The 18,541-nt window shown below is 36.1% G+C and overlaps 1 protein-coding gene across 3 annotated transcripts in view; it reads right to left on the reverse strand.

The window, feature by feature from the left end:
- ATP6V1A (ATPase H+ transporting V1 subunit A) overlaps positions 1 to 18,541 on the reverse strand; it is a 53,875-nt gene that overhangs the window by 17,261 nt on the left and 18,073 nt on the right. Inside the window, exons 2-7 of one of the 3 annotated variants that reach the window (XM_082655569.1) lie at positions 12,006 to 12,110; positions 11,282 to 11,376; positions 4,094 to 4,222; positions 2,069 to 2,283; positions 1,652 to 1,789; positions 235 to 386 (exon numbers count right to left, since the gene is read on the reverse strand). In XM_082655569.1, coding sequence (XP_082511695.1) covers positions 235 to 386; positions 1,652 to 1,789; positions 2,069 to 2,283; positions 4,094 to 4,222; positions 11,282 to 11,366 — 719 coding nt within the window. In that variant the 5' untranslated portion in view covers positions 11,367 to 11,376; positions 12,006 to 12,110. Of the gene's footprint in view, positions 1 to 234; positions 387 to 1,651; positions 1,790 to 2,068; positions 2,284 to 2,383; positions 2,433 to 4,093; positions 4,223 to 11,281; positions 11,377 to 12,005; positions 12,111 to 18,541 lie in introns of those variants that run through there. The other 2 variants (XM_082655568.1, XM_082655570.1) reach the window with 2 other exon arrangements.

The following is an 18,541-nucleotide window of genomic DNA, read 5'->3' on the forward strand; positions in this document are numbered from 1 at the left end:
TCTGGAAATTTCATTTTTTCAGAAAGTTTTAGAAATAATGCTTTCCTTTTGCAACTGTGAAAAAATAAATTTTCTTCAACAGTTTGATTCTCTAAATAAGCACTGGTAAAATATATTTCTCTAGATAAAATGTATTATAGGATTAGCACATAAAATCTTTATCTATAAAGAAGTGAAACAATAAGCACATATAATAACTCTGAGGGAAAACCACGGGACACAAATCAAACTTACGGAAAAAGGGCATCAAGGACTCTCTGGCCAGTCAACAGAGGATGATTAGCTGGCAACTTCTCAGTGACAGGCCGAACCTGACGTACAGGCCATACTTGGACCATGCTGAACTTCTCCTTTATACCTTCAAATTCAAGCTCCAACACAACATCCTACAAAAATACAGCAGGACTTTAAGTACACTATAAACATTTCTTCCTCTAAAATCAAAGTAACGCCAGATTTCTCTTGGGGGGTTAGGGAGGTGGTATGTGAAAGTGGGGAGGGAGATTTATACTTTTTTATTGTAAATCTTTACATACTGTTCTAATTTTTTTTAAACCAGGTGCATTGTTACTATTTTAATGATTTTTTAAAAAAGCTTAGAAGTTTTGGAGAAAGGAGTATCTCAAGTAATAGAGGGATAGTTAAATAAATTACATGAATATGCATAGGAAAAATTCTTGAAGGGTACAGAAGATACTCCTGGGACTGAGGGAGGGAAGAAATGAAAGCTTTCATAATTTATTTTCCATTCTTTATTTTGCTTACTTTATTATAATGCTCTGACACTGCTTTAATGAAAAATACTAATCTATTAAGAACCCTAACATATTTAATAAAGTTAAATATTTTAAATTATTTACAAAAGCAAAAAGATAATGAGTAATACTCTAACATTTGTGAACACTGAGATGGTTTTAACTGTTCACAAACAATCTCAAAGTCCATAGACCTATAGAAATCTGTAATCTTGTTGCTGCATGAATCTGAACTGTCTACTTCAGGGTTTTCTTTCAAGTATAGGTGAGTCCCTAAGCTAGTGAGTAAGGTTAGCTGACTGCCCAGAATCCCGATTTAATTCTTTTGCTCTGTATATGTTGTAGAGCACAGACTGATTCTTGTGAAATGATTAGAAAATTATTATCTTTTATCATATTTTATTGGGAAAAAATTATATGCTATAATGATCTTCTCAATAAAGCTATCTTCATACCCACAAAGATTATCATGCATCTACTGTATTTGGTGTGATGTGACTATCAATAACATTAAAGGACTAAGTTTTAAGTGGCTCACCCAGAGTAAGAACTTATATAATCCATTCTACAATTCATTATGTGAATAGAGACTGACAAAAAGATCAGTCTATTCTATGCCTAAAGAATCAGAGGTTTAAATAATGTAGCATAAGTTAAGAAGGTAGGAAAATACTATACTAGCTATTTCTCTTCAAAAAGAAATAATATATTTTGCTTTTTGTATTCCCAAGCTCAAGTTTTAAAGAAAAAAATCTTAAATAAAAAAATAATTATGGGAGTAACTTAAAACATACACATTAAATATGAATTCTGTAACTATTCAGAGTACTAAAACGGGGCAACTGTCACATATAAGGGGGGCCACTCTTGTGAGATAAAGTTTATATGATACTTACAGAGGTATCGTAGTTTCCAGGTGGAGCAATGTAAGTGACAGTTCCTCTGTTTCGTGGGGGCAACATGATTTTGTGTTTGATGAGTGAGTTCTCGTTGACAATTCCATAAATATCTCCACCAGTGATGTGACTACCAACCTAGAGAACAAATGCACTTGTTTAATGTTCAAATAAATGTCAAACCATTTAATGTTTAATAAACGTCAAGCAGACTCACCCTTGCTATTATTTAAATCATTTGCTTCACTTATCAATAGAACACATTTGTTCTATAATCCTTCTAGTGGAGCTAAAAAAAAGATGTAAACTATGCTTCTGTGGTCTATTTTTATTTTGACTAAGAGTACAAAATAGTTCAGTAAACACTCTTTTCACATTCTTTCACCAATTTTAGAAATTTAGGTTACAAAGACATACCCGTAGGTTTTTGCAAGGTGTGAAATCCCATTTGACATCTCTGCTAAGAGCAGACACATTTACTCCTCTGGGAATGTAAATACTTTGAGTCTGACTGCTGATATCCGACAAAGGTCTTTGAATACCATCAAAGATGGCTCCCATAATGCCAGGACCAAGCTCTACTGAGAGGGGTTTACCAGTGCGGAGTACAGGATCTCCAACAGACACACCAGCTGGAAATGGCAGTTGAGAAAAACTCACTATGAAAGATTAGAGATACTATAAAAAGGAAATACCACAGTTTAACAGGAAATGATACATAAGGCGCTAAACCTGCGATTCTCAAACTTTTAGTCCACAGCATCCTTAGTGTTTCGGTAACTTTTTCATAGTGACCTACAACAAAAGATATATATATATAATTCCATCTATTAAATAATTATGTCCAAACATCTTAATACATGTGTATGTCCTAACAACTAAGTGGTACTTTGAAAAATACACATAAATTGAAAGAAAAAAGAACATTTTAATTTCATTATAAAATAATCTCAATTCTTACAAATGGGATTTATGTGCCTGTTGGGTATTCTACAATTTCCAAACCTTGGAGTCAGATTGAATACTCATCCCACATCATTTTTGTATGACACTTGGTTTTTAGCTTAGCAACTGCCAAAACTCAGCTTCACAAAGATATGATATCATCAACAAGAATATAGTACAGTCAAATAATAAAAGTGTTTATTATCTCAAGCTACTAGTTCTCATGGTGTCTGACAAAATGTCTAATATCCCCGTGTTTACCGTAAAACCTTAAAATATCCTGGGGCACCCACATGAGTTTGCTGCAGCTGCCCAGAGTGCCCTGGGGCACAGTTTGGGAGCCACAGGCTTAAAAATAGAAGCAAAAGCCTCTCCATCATACTTTGTTTCAACTATACTGGTGAGGAGTATCAGTTCCCTAAAAAGGATATTAGGACCTGGACAAAAACTTAAACGCTTAAGACTAAGAAACAACCAAAAAAATCTTCAGACTTAACAATCATTAAGAGATTTATTAATAAATGTTGGTATATTCATAAGCTGGAATTCTATGTAGACGTAAAAAAGACTAGGCACTTCTACGAATTTTTCAAGAAAGATCTCCAAAATATATTTCCAATATTTGATTATGAAATATTTCAAACCTACAGCAAAGCTGAAAGAATTTTACAGTGATCTACCATAAACATTGTACTATATTTATCACATATTTATCCATCTTCCACCATACATATATTTTTAAGTGAAAAAAACAAGGTGCAGAACAGTGCATATAATATGCTATGCTATCTTTTGGGGAAAAAAGGAAATAAAAATAAAAGTATATATTTATATTGGTTCATATAACAAACTAGAAGGATAAAAAATAAATGGAACTAACAAAATGGGCTGCATGAATGCATGTCTGTTTTGAAAACTGGCCAAATACAGGATAACAAAGGCAGAGCGGGTTCTCACTATACACATGGTCATTTGTTTATTTTAAATCTTCAAGCCATGTAGAAGACTAAATAAAAGATAAACCTAACAATAGAAAAAAATCCTTTTGATTAGTGATGATTTCATAGCTATGAAGACTCTTAATTTTATTAAAAATTTCAAATTAAAAAATTTAATTTTATTAAAAATTTTCAGATTTTGTTTAGAATTAGCACTCCAATACTGACAGAGAGAACAGGTACCATAAGCATATATTGTAATATGGCAAAAAAGCTGTACCAAATAAAACTTAATTAAGTAGCCAAAGAAGTAATACTGATCTTGAGAATAAGAGCAATGAAATATTAAGAGCAATGAAAGGTCAGGAGATAATACTAATTTCTTAAAATAAGAGCACTAATTCTTAGTACCTTTCTTCAATAAACTCCTATATATCGGGTTTCTTCAAAACACCAATATTCCACGTTTCTGATACCATTGGTGCTGCTTATACCTTTGCCATAAATCTTTCAAATCTGATTTATAGAAAATGGCTAGAAATTGAACCAAAAAGGATACAGGTTTCTTCATACACCTGGATAGTGGCCATGTCACCCTCCAATCGGATAATCTCTCCAACCAACTCACTGTGGCCCACTCGCACCAGTTCATACATGGCTGCACCTGCCATGTCACAAGCTGTAACCACTGAAAAGAACAAATGAGTATTAAGACAATTAAAACATCCAATAAATACTATAATACACTTCTCTCATATATTCATAGGAAAAATAAAATACCTACTATGGAACACACTATCTCATAAAAAGACAGTTTTAAAAAATTATACTTGATTTAAAATACTGTGTTAGCCGCAGAAATACAAAGCATCCTAAGAGACTACTACAAGCAACTCTATGCCAATAAAATGGACAACCTGGAAGAAATGTTAGAAAAGTATAACCTTCCATGACTGAACCAGGAAGAAACAGAAAATATGAACAGACCAATCACAAGTAATGAAATCGAAACTGTGATTAAAAATCTTCCAACAAACAAAAGTCCAGGACAGATGGCTTCGCAGGTGAATGCTTCCAAACATTTAGAGAAGAGCTAACACCCATCCTTCTCAAACTCTTTCAAAAAAGTGCAGAGGAAAGAATACTCCCAAACTCATTCTATGAGGCCACCATCACCCCGATACCAAAACCAGACAAAGATACCATAAAAAAAGAAAATTACAGGCCAATATCACTGATGAATAGAGATGCAAAAATCCTCAACAAAATACTAGCAAACAGAATCCAACAACACATTAAAAGGATTACACCATGATCAAGTGGGATTTATCCCAGGGATGCAAGGATTCTTCAATATATGCAAATCAATCAAGGTGATACACCATAGTAACAAACTGAAGAATAAAAACCATATGATCATCTCAATAGATGCAGAAAAAGCTTCTGACAAAATTCAACACCTATTCATGATAAAAACTCTCCAGAAAGTGGGCATAGAGGGAAGCTACCTCAACATAATAAAGGCCATATACGACAAACTGACAGGAAACATCATTCTCAATGGTGAAAAACTGAAAGCATTTCCTCTAAGATCAGGAACAAGACAAGGATATCCACTCTCACCACCATTATTCAACAGAGTTTTGGAATTCCTAGCCACGGCAATCAGAGAAGAAAAAGAAATAAAAGGAATACAAATCGGAAAAGAAGAAGTAAAACTGTCACTGTTTGCAGGTGACATGATACTATACATAGAGAATCCTAAAAATGCCATCAGAAAACTACTAGAGCTAATCAATGAATCTGGTAAAGTTGCAGGATACAAAATTAATGCACAGAAATCTCTTGCATTCCTATACACTAACAACGAAAGATCATAAAGAGAAATTAAGGAAACAATCCCATTCACCACTGCAACAAAAAGACTAAAATACCTAGGAATAAACCTACATAAGGAGGCAAAAGACCTGTATGCAGAAAACTATAAAACACTGATGAAAGAAATCAAACATGACACAAACAGATGGAGAGATATACCATGTTCTTGGATTGGAAAAATCAATCGTGTGAAAATGTCTATACTACCCAAAGCAATCTACAGATTCAATGCAATCCCTATAAAATTACCAGTGGCGTTTTTTACAGAACTAGAACAAAAAATCTTAAAATTGGTATGGAGACACAAAAGACCCTGAATAGCCAAAGCAGTCTTGAGGGAAAAAAACGGAGCTGGAGGAATAAGACTCCCTGACATCAGACTATACTACAAAGCTACAGTAATCAAGACAATATGGTACTGGCACAAAAACAGAAATATAGATCAATGGAACAGGATAGAAAGCCCAGAGATAAACCCATGCACCTATGGTCAACTAATCTATGACAAAGGAGGCAAGGATATACAATGGAGAAAAGACAGTCTCTTCAGTAAGTGGTGCTGGGAAAACTGGACAGCTACATGTAAAAGAATAAAATTAGAACACTCCCTAACACCATAGGCAAAAATAAACTCAAAGTGGATTAAAGACCTAAATGTAAGACGAGACACTATAAAACTCTTGGAGGAAAACATAGGAAGACCATTCTTTGACATAAATCACAGCAAGATCTTTTTTGATCTACCTCCTAGAGTAATGGAAATAAAAACAAAAATAAACAAATGGGACCTAGTGAAACTTCAAAGCTTTTGCAAGCAAAGGAAACCATAAACAAGATGAAAAGACCACCCTCAGAATGGGAGAAAATATTTGCAAACGAATCAATGGACAAAGGATTAATCTCCAAGATATATGAACAGCTTATGCAGCTCAATATTAAAAAAACAAACAACCCAATCAAAAAGTGGGCAGAAGACCTAAACAGACATTTCTCCAAAGAAGACATACAGATGGCCAAGAAGCACATGGAAAGCTGCTCAACATCACTATCAGAGAAATTCAAATGAAAACTACAATGAGGTATCACCTCACACCAGTTAGAATGGGGATCATCAGAAAATCTACAAACAACAAATGCCGGACAGGGTGTCAAGAAAAGGGAACCCTCTTGCACTGTTGGTGGGAATGTAAATTGATACAGCCACTATGCAGAACAGTATGGCAGTTCCTTAAAAAACTAAAAATAGAATTACCATGACCCTGCAATCCCACTACTGGGCAAATACCCAGAGAAAACCATAATTCAAAAAGACACATGCCCCCCAATGTTCATTGTAGCACTATTTACAATAGCCAGGTCATGGAAGCAACCTAAATGCCCATAGACAGATGAGTGGATAAAGAAGATATGGTACATATATACAATGGAATATTACTCAGCCATAAAAAGGAATAAAATTGGGTCATTTGTAGAGACGTGGATGGATCTAGAGGCTGTCATACAGAGTGAAGTAAGTCAGAAAGAGAAAAACAAATATCATATATTAATGTATTTATGTGGAACCTAGAAAAATGGTACAGATGAACCTGTTTGCAGGGCAGAAATAGAGACACATATGTAGAAGACAAATGTATGGACACCAAGGGGCTAAAGTGGGGGGTGTGGGGTGGAGGTGGTGGTGGGATGAATTGGGAGATTGGGATTGACATGTATACACTGATGTGTATAAAATGGATGACTAATAAGAACCTGCTGTATAAAAAAATAAAATAACATGCAAAAATTCAAAGTGTATAAAAAAATAAAATACTGTGTTAGTTTCAGGTGTACAGCAAAGGATTCAGTTATATACATTTTTTTTCAGATTACTTTCCATTTATAGATTATTACAATATATGGAATATAATTCCCTGTGCTATACAGTAAATCCTTGTTGCTTATCTATTTCATGCACAATAGTTTGTATCTGTTAATCCCATACTCCTAATTTGTCCTCTCCTGCTTCCCTCTTCCTTTTGGTAACCATAAATTTGTTTTCTATGTCTGTGAGTCTGTTTCATATACAGATTTATTTGTATTATTTTTTAGATTCCACATCTAAGTGATATCATACAATATTTGTCTTTGACTTATTTCACTAAGTATAATATTCTCTAGGTTCATCCATGTTGCTGCAAATGGCAATATTTCATTCTTTTTATGGCTGAGTAATATTCCATTGTATATATATACCATATCTTCTTAAGCCAATCATCTGTTGATGGGTACTTAGTTTGCTTCTATGTCTTGCCTACTGTAAATAGTGATGCTATGAACATTGGGGTAGATGCATCTTTCAAATTAAGAGTTTTCCTCTTTGCTGGACATATACCCAGAAGTAGGACTGCTGAATCATATGGTAGCTCTATTTTCAGTTTTTTAAGGAACATCCATATTGCTTTCCATAGTAGCTACACCAATTTACATTCCCACCAACAGTGTAGGAGGGTTCGCTTTTCTCCACATCCTCTTCAGCATTTATTATTTGCAGACTTTTTTGATGACAGCCATTCTGCTTCGAGAAGATACCTCACTGTTGTTTTGATCTTCATTTCTCTAATAATTAGTGATGTTGAACATCTTTTTATATGCCTGTTGGTCAGCTGTGTGCCTTCTTTGGTAAAATGTCTATTTAGGTCTTCTGCCCATTTTTTTTTTTTCTGCCCAGTTTTTGATTGAGTTGTTTGGTTTTTCGATATTGAGTTGCATGAGCTGTTTGTATATTTTGGACATTAACCCTTTGTCAGTCACATCATCTGCAAATATTTTCTTCCATTCCATATGTTGTCTTTTCATTTTGTTGATCAAAAGACACATTTTTAGGGACTTCCCTGGTGGCGCAGTGTTTAAGAACCCGCCTGCCAATGCAGGGGACACAGGTTCGATCCCTGGTCTGGGAAGATCCCACATGCCATGGAGCAACTAAGCCCGTACGCCACAACTACTGAGCCTGCACTCTAGAGCCCACGTGCTGCAACTACTGAAGCCTGTGCACCTAGAGCCCGTGCTCTGCACCAGGAGAAGCCACTGCAATGAGAAGCCTGTGCACCACAACAAAGAGTAGCCCCCGCTCGCTGCAACTAGAGGAAGCCCGCACGCAGCAATGAAGACCCAACGCAGCCAAAAAAAAAAAAAAAGAGACATTTTTAGCATATGACATAGTTGGGGTAAACAATAAAATTTGTTAGGCTAAAGATTACTTATTTACATAATATACATGAAAACTATATTCATTTTGAAGTTCTATATGACAAACTCTTACCTAGTAGCATTGAGGCAAGTTTTGATCAACCTAGGTTGCTATAATATATGGAATGATGGGTTTTGGAACAAGAGTAATAAAAAAAACCTTTAAAACTAAAATGAGAACAAGAGCTTTAGCTAGTTGCATGATAGAATGCCACACAATTATCAGTTTGCTGTGTTGTCACCATCGCTTTGAGAAATATTATATAAAACAACATCTTTACTTTCTAACACTTTATACCAGTGGTTCTTAAAACTCTTCTGGAACAAAGACTCTTGATAAACTAATGACAGATCTATCTAGAAAACCTCCCATTTGCATCAAAGATTTTTTTCATATCCCATAGGATGTTTATTTCATATCCCATAGGATGTTTATTTCATATCCCATAGGACGTGTATAATCAGTCACCACCACTGGGTGAAATCCTAATTAAAAATCCCTATTTCTTATAAATATTGAACTAGAATTTACACTTATTATTTTGGTTTATTTATTTGTTTGTTTGTTTATTTATGGCTGAGTTGGGTCTTCATTGCTGTGCGCGGGCTTTCTCTAGTTGCGGTGAGCAGGGGCTACTCTTCGTTGCGGTGCGCAGGTTTCTCGTTGCGGTGGCCTGTCTTTGTTGCAGAGCACAGGCTCTAGGGCATGCAGGCTTCAGTAGTCGCGGCACACGGGCTCAGCAGTTGTAGCTTGTGGGCTCTGGGGCGCAGGCTCAGTAGTTGTGGTGCACGGGCTTAGTTGCTTAGTTGCATGTGGGATCTTCCGGGACCAGGGATGGAACCTGTGTCCCCTGCATTGGCAGGCGCATTTTTAACCATTGCACCACCAGAGAAGTCCTGATCATGTTGTCTAGTAAGCAAAAACTACTTTTCTGGAATGAGGGGAATGTTGTACATTTTCAGATATGTAGAAATAAGTCTTTTTTTTTTAATTAAGGAATCCACTTCTATGACTGTCATGAAGCCCAGGCTGAGTTAACAGTGACAAGTTATGGAAGTAACAACATCCCACTCTGGACTTTCTGGTTATAACCACTGTCTTCTCTCTCTAACCTCAACCTCTCTACATCTACCTCTATCTATCTCTCTACCAGACTCATGAGGCCTCAATCCCTGCCCTCCTATTCCTGGTAGATGCCAAAGCCAGCTATGTAAGAGGCCTTTTCAGGAGAAGACGACTTCTGTCTTCCCAGAAGACAAAGCCTCTACTGTGCTTTATGAGGCGGATAGCAACCCCAAACCACAGATAGGTTGGGACCTGCGCAGGCCTCAATGGAATAAGTCTATTTTAATATTTAGCCTTCTGATACAATTAATTAGATCTATGAATTAGGTAATATTCGAGTGAAAACTATTAAGATGTTAATATTTATTTAACATTGAACAATGGAAATTTATTAATTTTTTAAATACTTACCTCTGAACCTATATATAAGAATAGTTAAGATGCACCAAAATACCAGAGATCACTAACGTTTGAAATCATATTTCATAAACAAAAGTATGCCATTTTTCTACTACCTCATTAAGTACTTAAAAATTATAAATAGGTTCCAAGAGCAGTTAACTACAAGTTTCAGAAAAATATTTTTACCTAAACTCTTTTGATAGTGTTCTTTTGCCTTTTCCCTAAGAGTTCTTGTGTATAGCCTGTCTTTCCTGAAGACCTTACGATCCTCAAGGGGAAAAATTGTTTCTCCGAATAGCAAAAGAGATTGAAAACAGTGAAATATATTATCTGCTAATAAGTTCAAACTCAAACACCAATTTCTAAGTGGTAGAAGCTTCTTAGGGAGAAATAGGCACAGTGACTGACAGTGTTTTCTTTGCATTAACACCAAAAAGTGTCATCACCTCTTCTGTGATTAGAACAAGAAAAAGACTACAACATGACTTTGTAAAAAGATATAAGGAAAAATGAATTTCCATGGCACTAAAGATACAAATCAATGAGCAGCTTTACCTACGGAAACTATGAACCACATTTTGCAATAGAAGTGTGGAATAATAAAATGAATACTAGAACAAAATTTATTATTTAAAATGCAGTACCCCAAGTGTGGGCAGAACAAACATAAACTGCTTTCCATTCTCATCATCATGTCATAAGACTATTTTCCTATAGGTAGCTAGTTATGTGATATCTGAATAACCATTCAGAAAGATTTATACATGCAAAGAGCCAAGGTTGATATTTCTGAGAAATGCTTTAAAAGCAATTATTAAAATTCAAATCCAATTAACAGACATCTAGGTATCACATACTAAAACCTATAAACTTTATAGTTTTTTAACCTCACGCTTAACAAAAAAATTAAGACATATAACACCAACTATACATTTATATAATAAACAGGATATCACAAATTAGTACCTCAATAATTATCAAATTTAGATAATAAATGTTACAGTAGCCCTTATGATGGAGGTATTACCTCAGTCTTACAGCAGCTATGAAATCTTTTAAAGACAGAATTTACGTAGGTGAACAGAAACTTGTGTATTTCTGCCTAAAACATCTTGAAAAGACATTAATTGATGTTAGGAATTTTTACTATTGAGATTATTATGTATTACTTACCAGGTCCTGAGACCCCATGCACATAACCAAACGTGCTTTCTTTATCTTCATCACGTATTTTGGGTAGCTTGGAGAAATCCATCATGTTAACTTACCTATGGTAAAAAAAAAAAAAAAAAAAAAAAAAAGAATTAAGTTATAATTACAAACTTTAAAGCAAAAGAACCAATATAGGTAGTGAACTTTGGTGTATTCTTGAGTTATTACCACTTCTTCAAAGTAAAATATAAAATTCTTAAGATTTGGTTAAAAGTACCTCATTCTTGGATAGTCTACAGTTATTAAAACTCAGAATTATATATCCGTATGCAAGACATTCAATAGAAAATACCCCATGGAATGTAACAGACTGTGAATTCTTTCCAACCTCTTATCTAGCCTGACAACATCTTGCCCTCCCATTATTTCTCTGACCTCCTCTCTAACTACTCTTCCCCTTAATCAGGCTGCATAAACACTGAACTCTTTGCCATTACTCAAAGCACATACACATTCTGCCTCAGGGTCTTTGTACATGTTGTTCCCCCTGTCTGGAGTACTCTTCTGCCAGATGTCAGCTTCTATATACCTCCTTCAGGTCTTTCCTCAAATGTCCCCTTCTCTGAGAGGCTTCTCTGCCTATCTGCCCATCTATTTAAAATACCTCCCCTCCTTCTCTGCTTTATATTTTATCATCTAACAAGTTATATCTTACATTTAAAAAATGTTTAAATGTAAAATTTACCTTTAAAATATTTCTGGGATCATTTTTCCCTTTTTTCTTTTTTTAGCAGAACACAGAATAGTGTAAGAAATTTAGTTCAACTTCTTTACTTTAGAGATGTGCAATCTGAAAAACCCAAACAATGAACTATTCAAGTCCAAATAGAAAACTGGTTACAGACCCCAAAGCAGAATGTTTCTATGTAACTGCTGGTCTAACTTATTACTGACAATTTAATAAAGAAGATAAAATATATGTACATTTAAAAAGCTAAATAATGTCTCCAAACAACCATAAAGTAAAGGTCACAGATCAATATGTAATAAAGTATCAAATAATACACACTTATTTACTAAAAGTTCAACGATTAGAATGTTTGGGGAAAACATCTTGAAGGTCAGGTATAATTAGCATAGGAAAAGAAGGAGAGCAAAAGGCATTTCAGGTGGGGAAATAACGAGAACAAAAGAAGGGAAATAAAAATTTCAGGAACAGTTAACAGCCTGACTGGAATAAAAGGTTTATGTTATGGCAACAGTGAGAAATAAGGATAAGGGAGACTAATTTGTGGGTCTTGAAATGAATGCCTACTGGACTTTATCCTACAAACAATAGGAAATAACCGAAGATTGAGGGAGAACTGTTATGAGAATAATGATGTTTAACCAATCTAACGTTAAGTAGGGGAAGGGATGCAGGCATGAAGAGAAGTTGAAAAGCTCCGGAAATAGTTATGGGGTGAGTGTCAATATGTTACCAGAGTTGTCACCAGAAACCTTGCTCAAAACCCACCAACCCCTCCTTGGAATAGGAACTAACATATATCTTTCATCACAGGGTCTGGACACAAAGAAAGGAAGCTATAGGAAGAGAAAAACAAAAACCGGACAGAACCAGCTGAAACCAAGATGGCGATGAATCTTAACTCCAAGAGACCCCGAGTCTCTACACTGATTTTACTACATTAGTGTACCAAATGACACACCTACTGGCAGCCGTGACTGGAAGTCACTGACCAAAAAAGGACAGAAAAGTGGTGGCATCCCATTTCCAGGAAAGCCTGCCTCTTTCCCAGAAAACTAATGCATATGCATCACCATCATTAGTCTCACTCCTTCCCCCCATTGTCTTTATTCCTTAAAAGCAAATCCGTCTTGCCATTAAGGCGAGAGCTTGATTTGTGAACTAAGTTCCCACTTATCCATTCTCTGGCCATTGAATAAAGCTTCTGTTGCTTCAATTTCTGCTTTGGTTTCATTTTTTGGCTGCTGGAACCCGAATGGAAAAAAACCTTCTCTGTGGAGGCAGAGGGCCTCAGTGGGCTAGGGCCCGAGCACGGGTCCATACAACTTAACTGGTAACAAATGGACTCAATTTATTAAATGTTTACTGAGCTCCTACCAAGGAAAAGGTACTGTGTTAAACTTAGGGAATAAAGACTATGAATAAAAGGAGATTTCACTGGTTTTAAACAACTGTACCATAAGACAAAATTACTTAAGTGTTCAAAATGACAATACATTGGGAGAAAAGAAGAAATTGATTCAGATGTGGGAGAAGTGTAAAGCAATGGGGATGAGTTAGGGGAACAGGTAAGAACTGGAAAGTAAGTTTCAAGGCTGAGTTGAGTCCAAATAGAAAGAATACAGAAAGAGAGGAAAATCAAACCCTGAGGTTTAGGTATTAATTCAGGCAGGGTACAGTGGTGTTTTTCAGTCTTTCTGGAGTCATTGAAGGATGGCTACAGAACCCTACACTCCTTGGAATACAATTTGTAATCCATTAACCAAGGTATCAAAGAATTCGGGAAGGGTGTGTAACAATAAAGTCATTAACAGTGGAATTCTGGTTTGATACACTTAGTGCCTTCAGAAGCAGGACGGTGTACAGGGATAACAGGGAAGAATTAAAGAGTGATTAAAGAAACAAGCAAGAGTAAAAACAATTAAAGATCAAAACCATATGGCGATTCACTTTGTTATACAGCAGAAGCTAACACAACATCGTAAAGCAATTATACTCCAATAAAGATGTTAAAAAACCCAAAAATCAACCACATGGCGATATGGGAGACCTTCCAAGTGAGAAGAATATGATCAAAGGGGCAAGAAAAGTACCAACACCTTAAAGATGGTATCAGTGATAAGGTAGAGACTATCATCACTTTGGTCATTTATTGATAAAGATGAAGTTAGTGTATAAGTCCTTAGAAATCATGGAAAAATAATAATAAATCTGATATTACAGTCACAAATGTCAATGTAAAGGAGACAAGGATTTTGGTGTCAGTAGGAAAATTGGAGGAAGGGCAGTTGAGGGAGGAAGTAAAGAAAAGGGGAAACTGGTTTATTAGGATTTTCCAGCCTCCTAAAGATGCAGAAGGGAACTGTTGAGTAAGTAGGAATGGGACTGCAAAAGATTAGAATATAAAAAGATGAAAGTTTTTCTAGAAACTACTTAGATAACAGGGGAAAAAACAAAGTTTAAAGATAAGCATTTATTTGGGAAATGGGTTGGGCAAAGTCTTCAAAGAAGTACTAAATAAGCAAAGGAGGTCAAATTTTAATCTCCAGAAAATCAAAGATTTTCAAAGTCAGAAGAGAACTTTATAATAATACAGTCTAACTTCTTCCCCAAATATGGGTATTTCCTATGATACATGATCATCTGCCTATTAAAGTGGAAATATCATGAAATATTGAGTCAGCAGGCTTAGGAAATATCCTGATTCTACCAGTGACACACTGCAGGAGATCTTGGACAAATCAAAATCTCTTAATATCTTCATTTGAAAAACACAAGTACCACCTACCCTGGGGCTATGATTAAATTACAGTTTGTCAAAATGTTCCCTGTGAGATGTAAAATGCTCACAAAAAATTCATCTGTAATACCTACCATCTAAAGAGGGCTTCAGTTTTGAAAAAGCCATTCTATTTTCAGAAATCGCCTCTTAGAGAGTTGTTTTGTATCCAGCCTAAATCTACTTCCCCAACCTCTACCCTCTGGCCATTTCTTCCAACTACTGTAGCCACACACAGTATCTTCCCTCCTGGAGGAATTCTCTTTGGTGTCAACTGTCCCTCAAAGGATAGCCTTTTTCAGATCTTTCTCCCCTGAGGCTACCCTCTTCCGGAAGTATTTCACGATATCAATGTTTCTTTTAAAACAGAGCAAACAAAATTAAAAACTGTATTCTAAATGTCATATGAGTAAGTTCTGAAGAGTACCACTTTCATCTGTTCTGGCTGCTTTCTTTTTATTGAGAAACAGAGACCAAGGATTTGAGTCAGACAAATGAAGTCTGAAATTATAAATTGTGCCCTTGAGCAAATCAAATTCTTTCAACCTTTTGAGACTCATTTCATCTGTAAAATCTACTGGGATTGTTGTGAAGCACCTAACAGTAAGCCTAACAGAAAAGTATTACTGATGACTACTAACTTTATTCTGTTAGTACAAGCTAATATTGCCTATATTTCTAAAAAGAACCTAACATATTCTTATCTTCTTGTTATATGAACCAAATCTAGTCAAGTGGCTAGTTTTTTTCTTAGCTATTATGTGTATTTTACCATAACTTTATTTTCTAAAACTAAGTAGATTTTATTTTAAGCATCAGTGATATGCCAGGTGCTGTATCATAGACTGAAAATACAGTGGAGTAAGAATAGTTACAATAGGGTAACAAATGTGCTCTCATAGAGCAGTGCAGAGTGATTTAGAAGAGGCATCTAACCTTGACTTGGGCAGGACAAGAGTGACTTAGAGGAGGCTAAGCTGAAACTTGAAAGATGAGGAGGCATTAGAGTATACAGTAGAACTTTCTTACAGATGCTTTAAATCTCCTAGGGTTCATGAAGGTGTTCTAGAATGTTCATGAGGCAATAATAGTATCAGTTCTGATTTTTAAAAACAGGTGTTTACATATTTTCCCTTTTAAACAACAAGAGCCTCCAAATGTATGAGCAATAATTAGTGGAAATCAAATGAGTTTGTTCATGATTCAGCTGCCTTGTGAATTTATCACTCAGCTGGATAATCCTAGCCACCATAGGAAACTGATGATTCTACAGTTTTAAACTTTATTTTTAGGCATATATTGTTTAATTTATGCCAAAGGCAGCAGGTGTTAGGAACAGTGATATCAACCTATTAAGTGAACCAAGAGCCTAAGTGATAATTCTATAAATTCACTTAAATATGCTTTTCACCAGATCCAAAAATTTCCATTCATCTGATTAATATTCTTATAACAAATCAAGATGATTCTACTTTTTAAAAAGTCAGTGTTGGGCTTCCCTGGTGGTGCAGTGGTTGAGAGTCCGCCTGCCAATGCAGGGGATATGGGTTCGTGCCCCTGTCCGGGAAGATCCCACATGCCGTGGAGCAGCTGGGCCCGTGAGCCATGGCCGCTGAGCCTGCGCATCCGGAGCCTGTGCTCCGCAACGGGAGAGGCCACAGCAGTGAGAGGCCCACCTACCGCAAAAAAATAAATAAATAAAAAATAAATAAAATAAAATAAAAAGTCAGTGTTTACAACAGCCAAGATATGGAAGCAACCTAAATGCCCATCAATAGATGAATAGGTAAAGAAGATGTGGTATACAAATATAATGGAATATTTCCCAGTTGTAAAAAACGAATGAAATCTTGCGATTTTCAACAACATGGACCTAGAGGGTATTATGCTTAGTGAAATAAGTCAGACAGAAAAGGACAAATACTGCATGAGTTCACTTAAATGTGTAATCTAAAAAACAAAACAGGACTTCCCTGGTGGCCCAGTGGTTAAGACTCCACACTTCCACTGCAAGGGGGCACAGGTTCCATCCCTGGTCAGGGAACTAAGATCCCGAACGCTGCACTGCGCAGCCAAAAGAAAAACAAAACAAATGAAGAAACATAACAAAACACAGAGTCATGGATACAGAGAACAAACAGGTGGTTGCCAGAGGGGAAAGAGGTGGGGGAAGGAAAGAAATGCGAGATGAAGAGGTACAAACTTCCAGTTGCAAAATGAATGAGTCACAGGCATGAATGTACACTGCGGGGAATACAGTCAGTAAGTATAAAACTGGAAGGAAAAAAAGTCAATGTTAAGAGGAGAAAAACATGATGATGGTCACAAGTAATTTAGCTTTTTGTACACCACTGTATGATATTCAGAGAAGTGGTTACAAATACATTCAAAAACCAACTCTTAACACATCTTTCATGATAAAATAAGAATATTATGAAAACACCAGTTTTTAAAGTATAAAATGTAGGAATTCCAGGCACTTTTGTCCATTTTTGATGCTTCAACATGTTAAATTTTAATCTCGGCTTCAACTCAGACCTTTATATTTGCGTGCCCTGCCTAGAATGTCTTTTCCTCACTCTCATGAAATAGTCCCTCTCTTCCCATTGTCATCCTCGATGCTCTTACCCTGCTTTTCTTCATAGAACTTTTAACTACCTGAAAGAATATTTTTTCTTTTTAATTTACTTGTTTACTGTGGTTAGTATAAGCATCTGTATCACTCCCTAGAATACTTAGTTTCATGAGGGTATAGAAAACAGTGCCTGGGCAAAGAAAAAAGCACTCAGTGAATAGTTACTGAATAACTTCATACCCCCTAATACCATCTCCATTTTACAAATGTGGAAACTAAAGAATGGAGATGTAAGTAACTTTGCCCAAGATCACAAAACCAGCAAACAGTAAAGGTGGGATTATGAACCGAGGCAGTCTGACATCAAAGCCTATGCTCTTTAAGCACTGCACTCTGCCTCCTCAATTAACTAGGCTGATTTCTATTGTATACATCCAAACAATCTTATGTGGTACAGAGGACAATAGTCTCTACCTCAAGACTATATGTTTTATTTTATTAGACACAGAGCTGCAACATTCAGATTCCACTTCAAGGAAGTGGATAGCCAACAGCTGTCAGCCCTTCAGGGATGCAGAGAGCTGCCTTGCCCACATTCACACCCTTCACAGAGCAACTGCACCAGGTGACTGAGCAAAGTGGAGGTATAAAGAAAGGCCCAGCCCTATCAGCCCAATGCGGAGGTCACAAGCAATAAATGCTCACTCCAGATCATCCCACCTGGTCAGCTGAGGCTTTGTCGGGCTTGCATTGTATTTGCACTTCTTCCCCAGACCAACTCTGTTTCCGTCCCCTTCCTTTCACATGTGTTGATCCTTAAGAAAATCTTATACACCAGACTCCTTTTAGACATCTGATTCCAGAGAACCTAAAATACTTACAATGAACAAACTGAATAATTCCTTCCTGGATAACTGAAACTTAGACTCACACTTGAAGTACTACAATTTTTGGCCTGTTTTCTGTCTTAGTAATCTTGTAACTGGTTACTTTGGGAAAAGGAAAAAACAATACAAAAGTGGGTTTAGAAAGCACAGCCCAATAGGCAATTCTCCGGCTAAGGTTCCCATGCAACGAAAGCCTTAGTTTCTGAAAGGAACTTGCTCCTCCTCCTTCAACATAAACCTTAGATACAGCCCATCACCAGCAGTCGCAGGAAAAGAAGTCTAAAGTACTATT

This window comes from Grampus griseus (assembly GCF_964374135.1).
Source record: "Grampus griseus genome assembly, chromosome: 5".
In the NCBI taxonomy this organism is placed as follows: domain Eukaryota; kingdom Metazoa; phylum Chordata; class Mammalia; order Artiodactyla; family Delphinidae; genus Grampus; species Grampus griseus.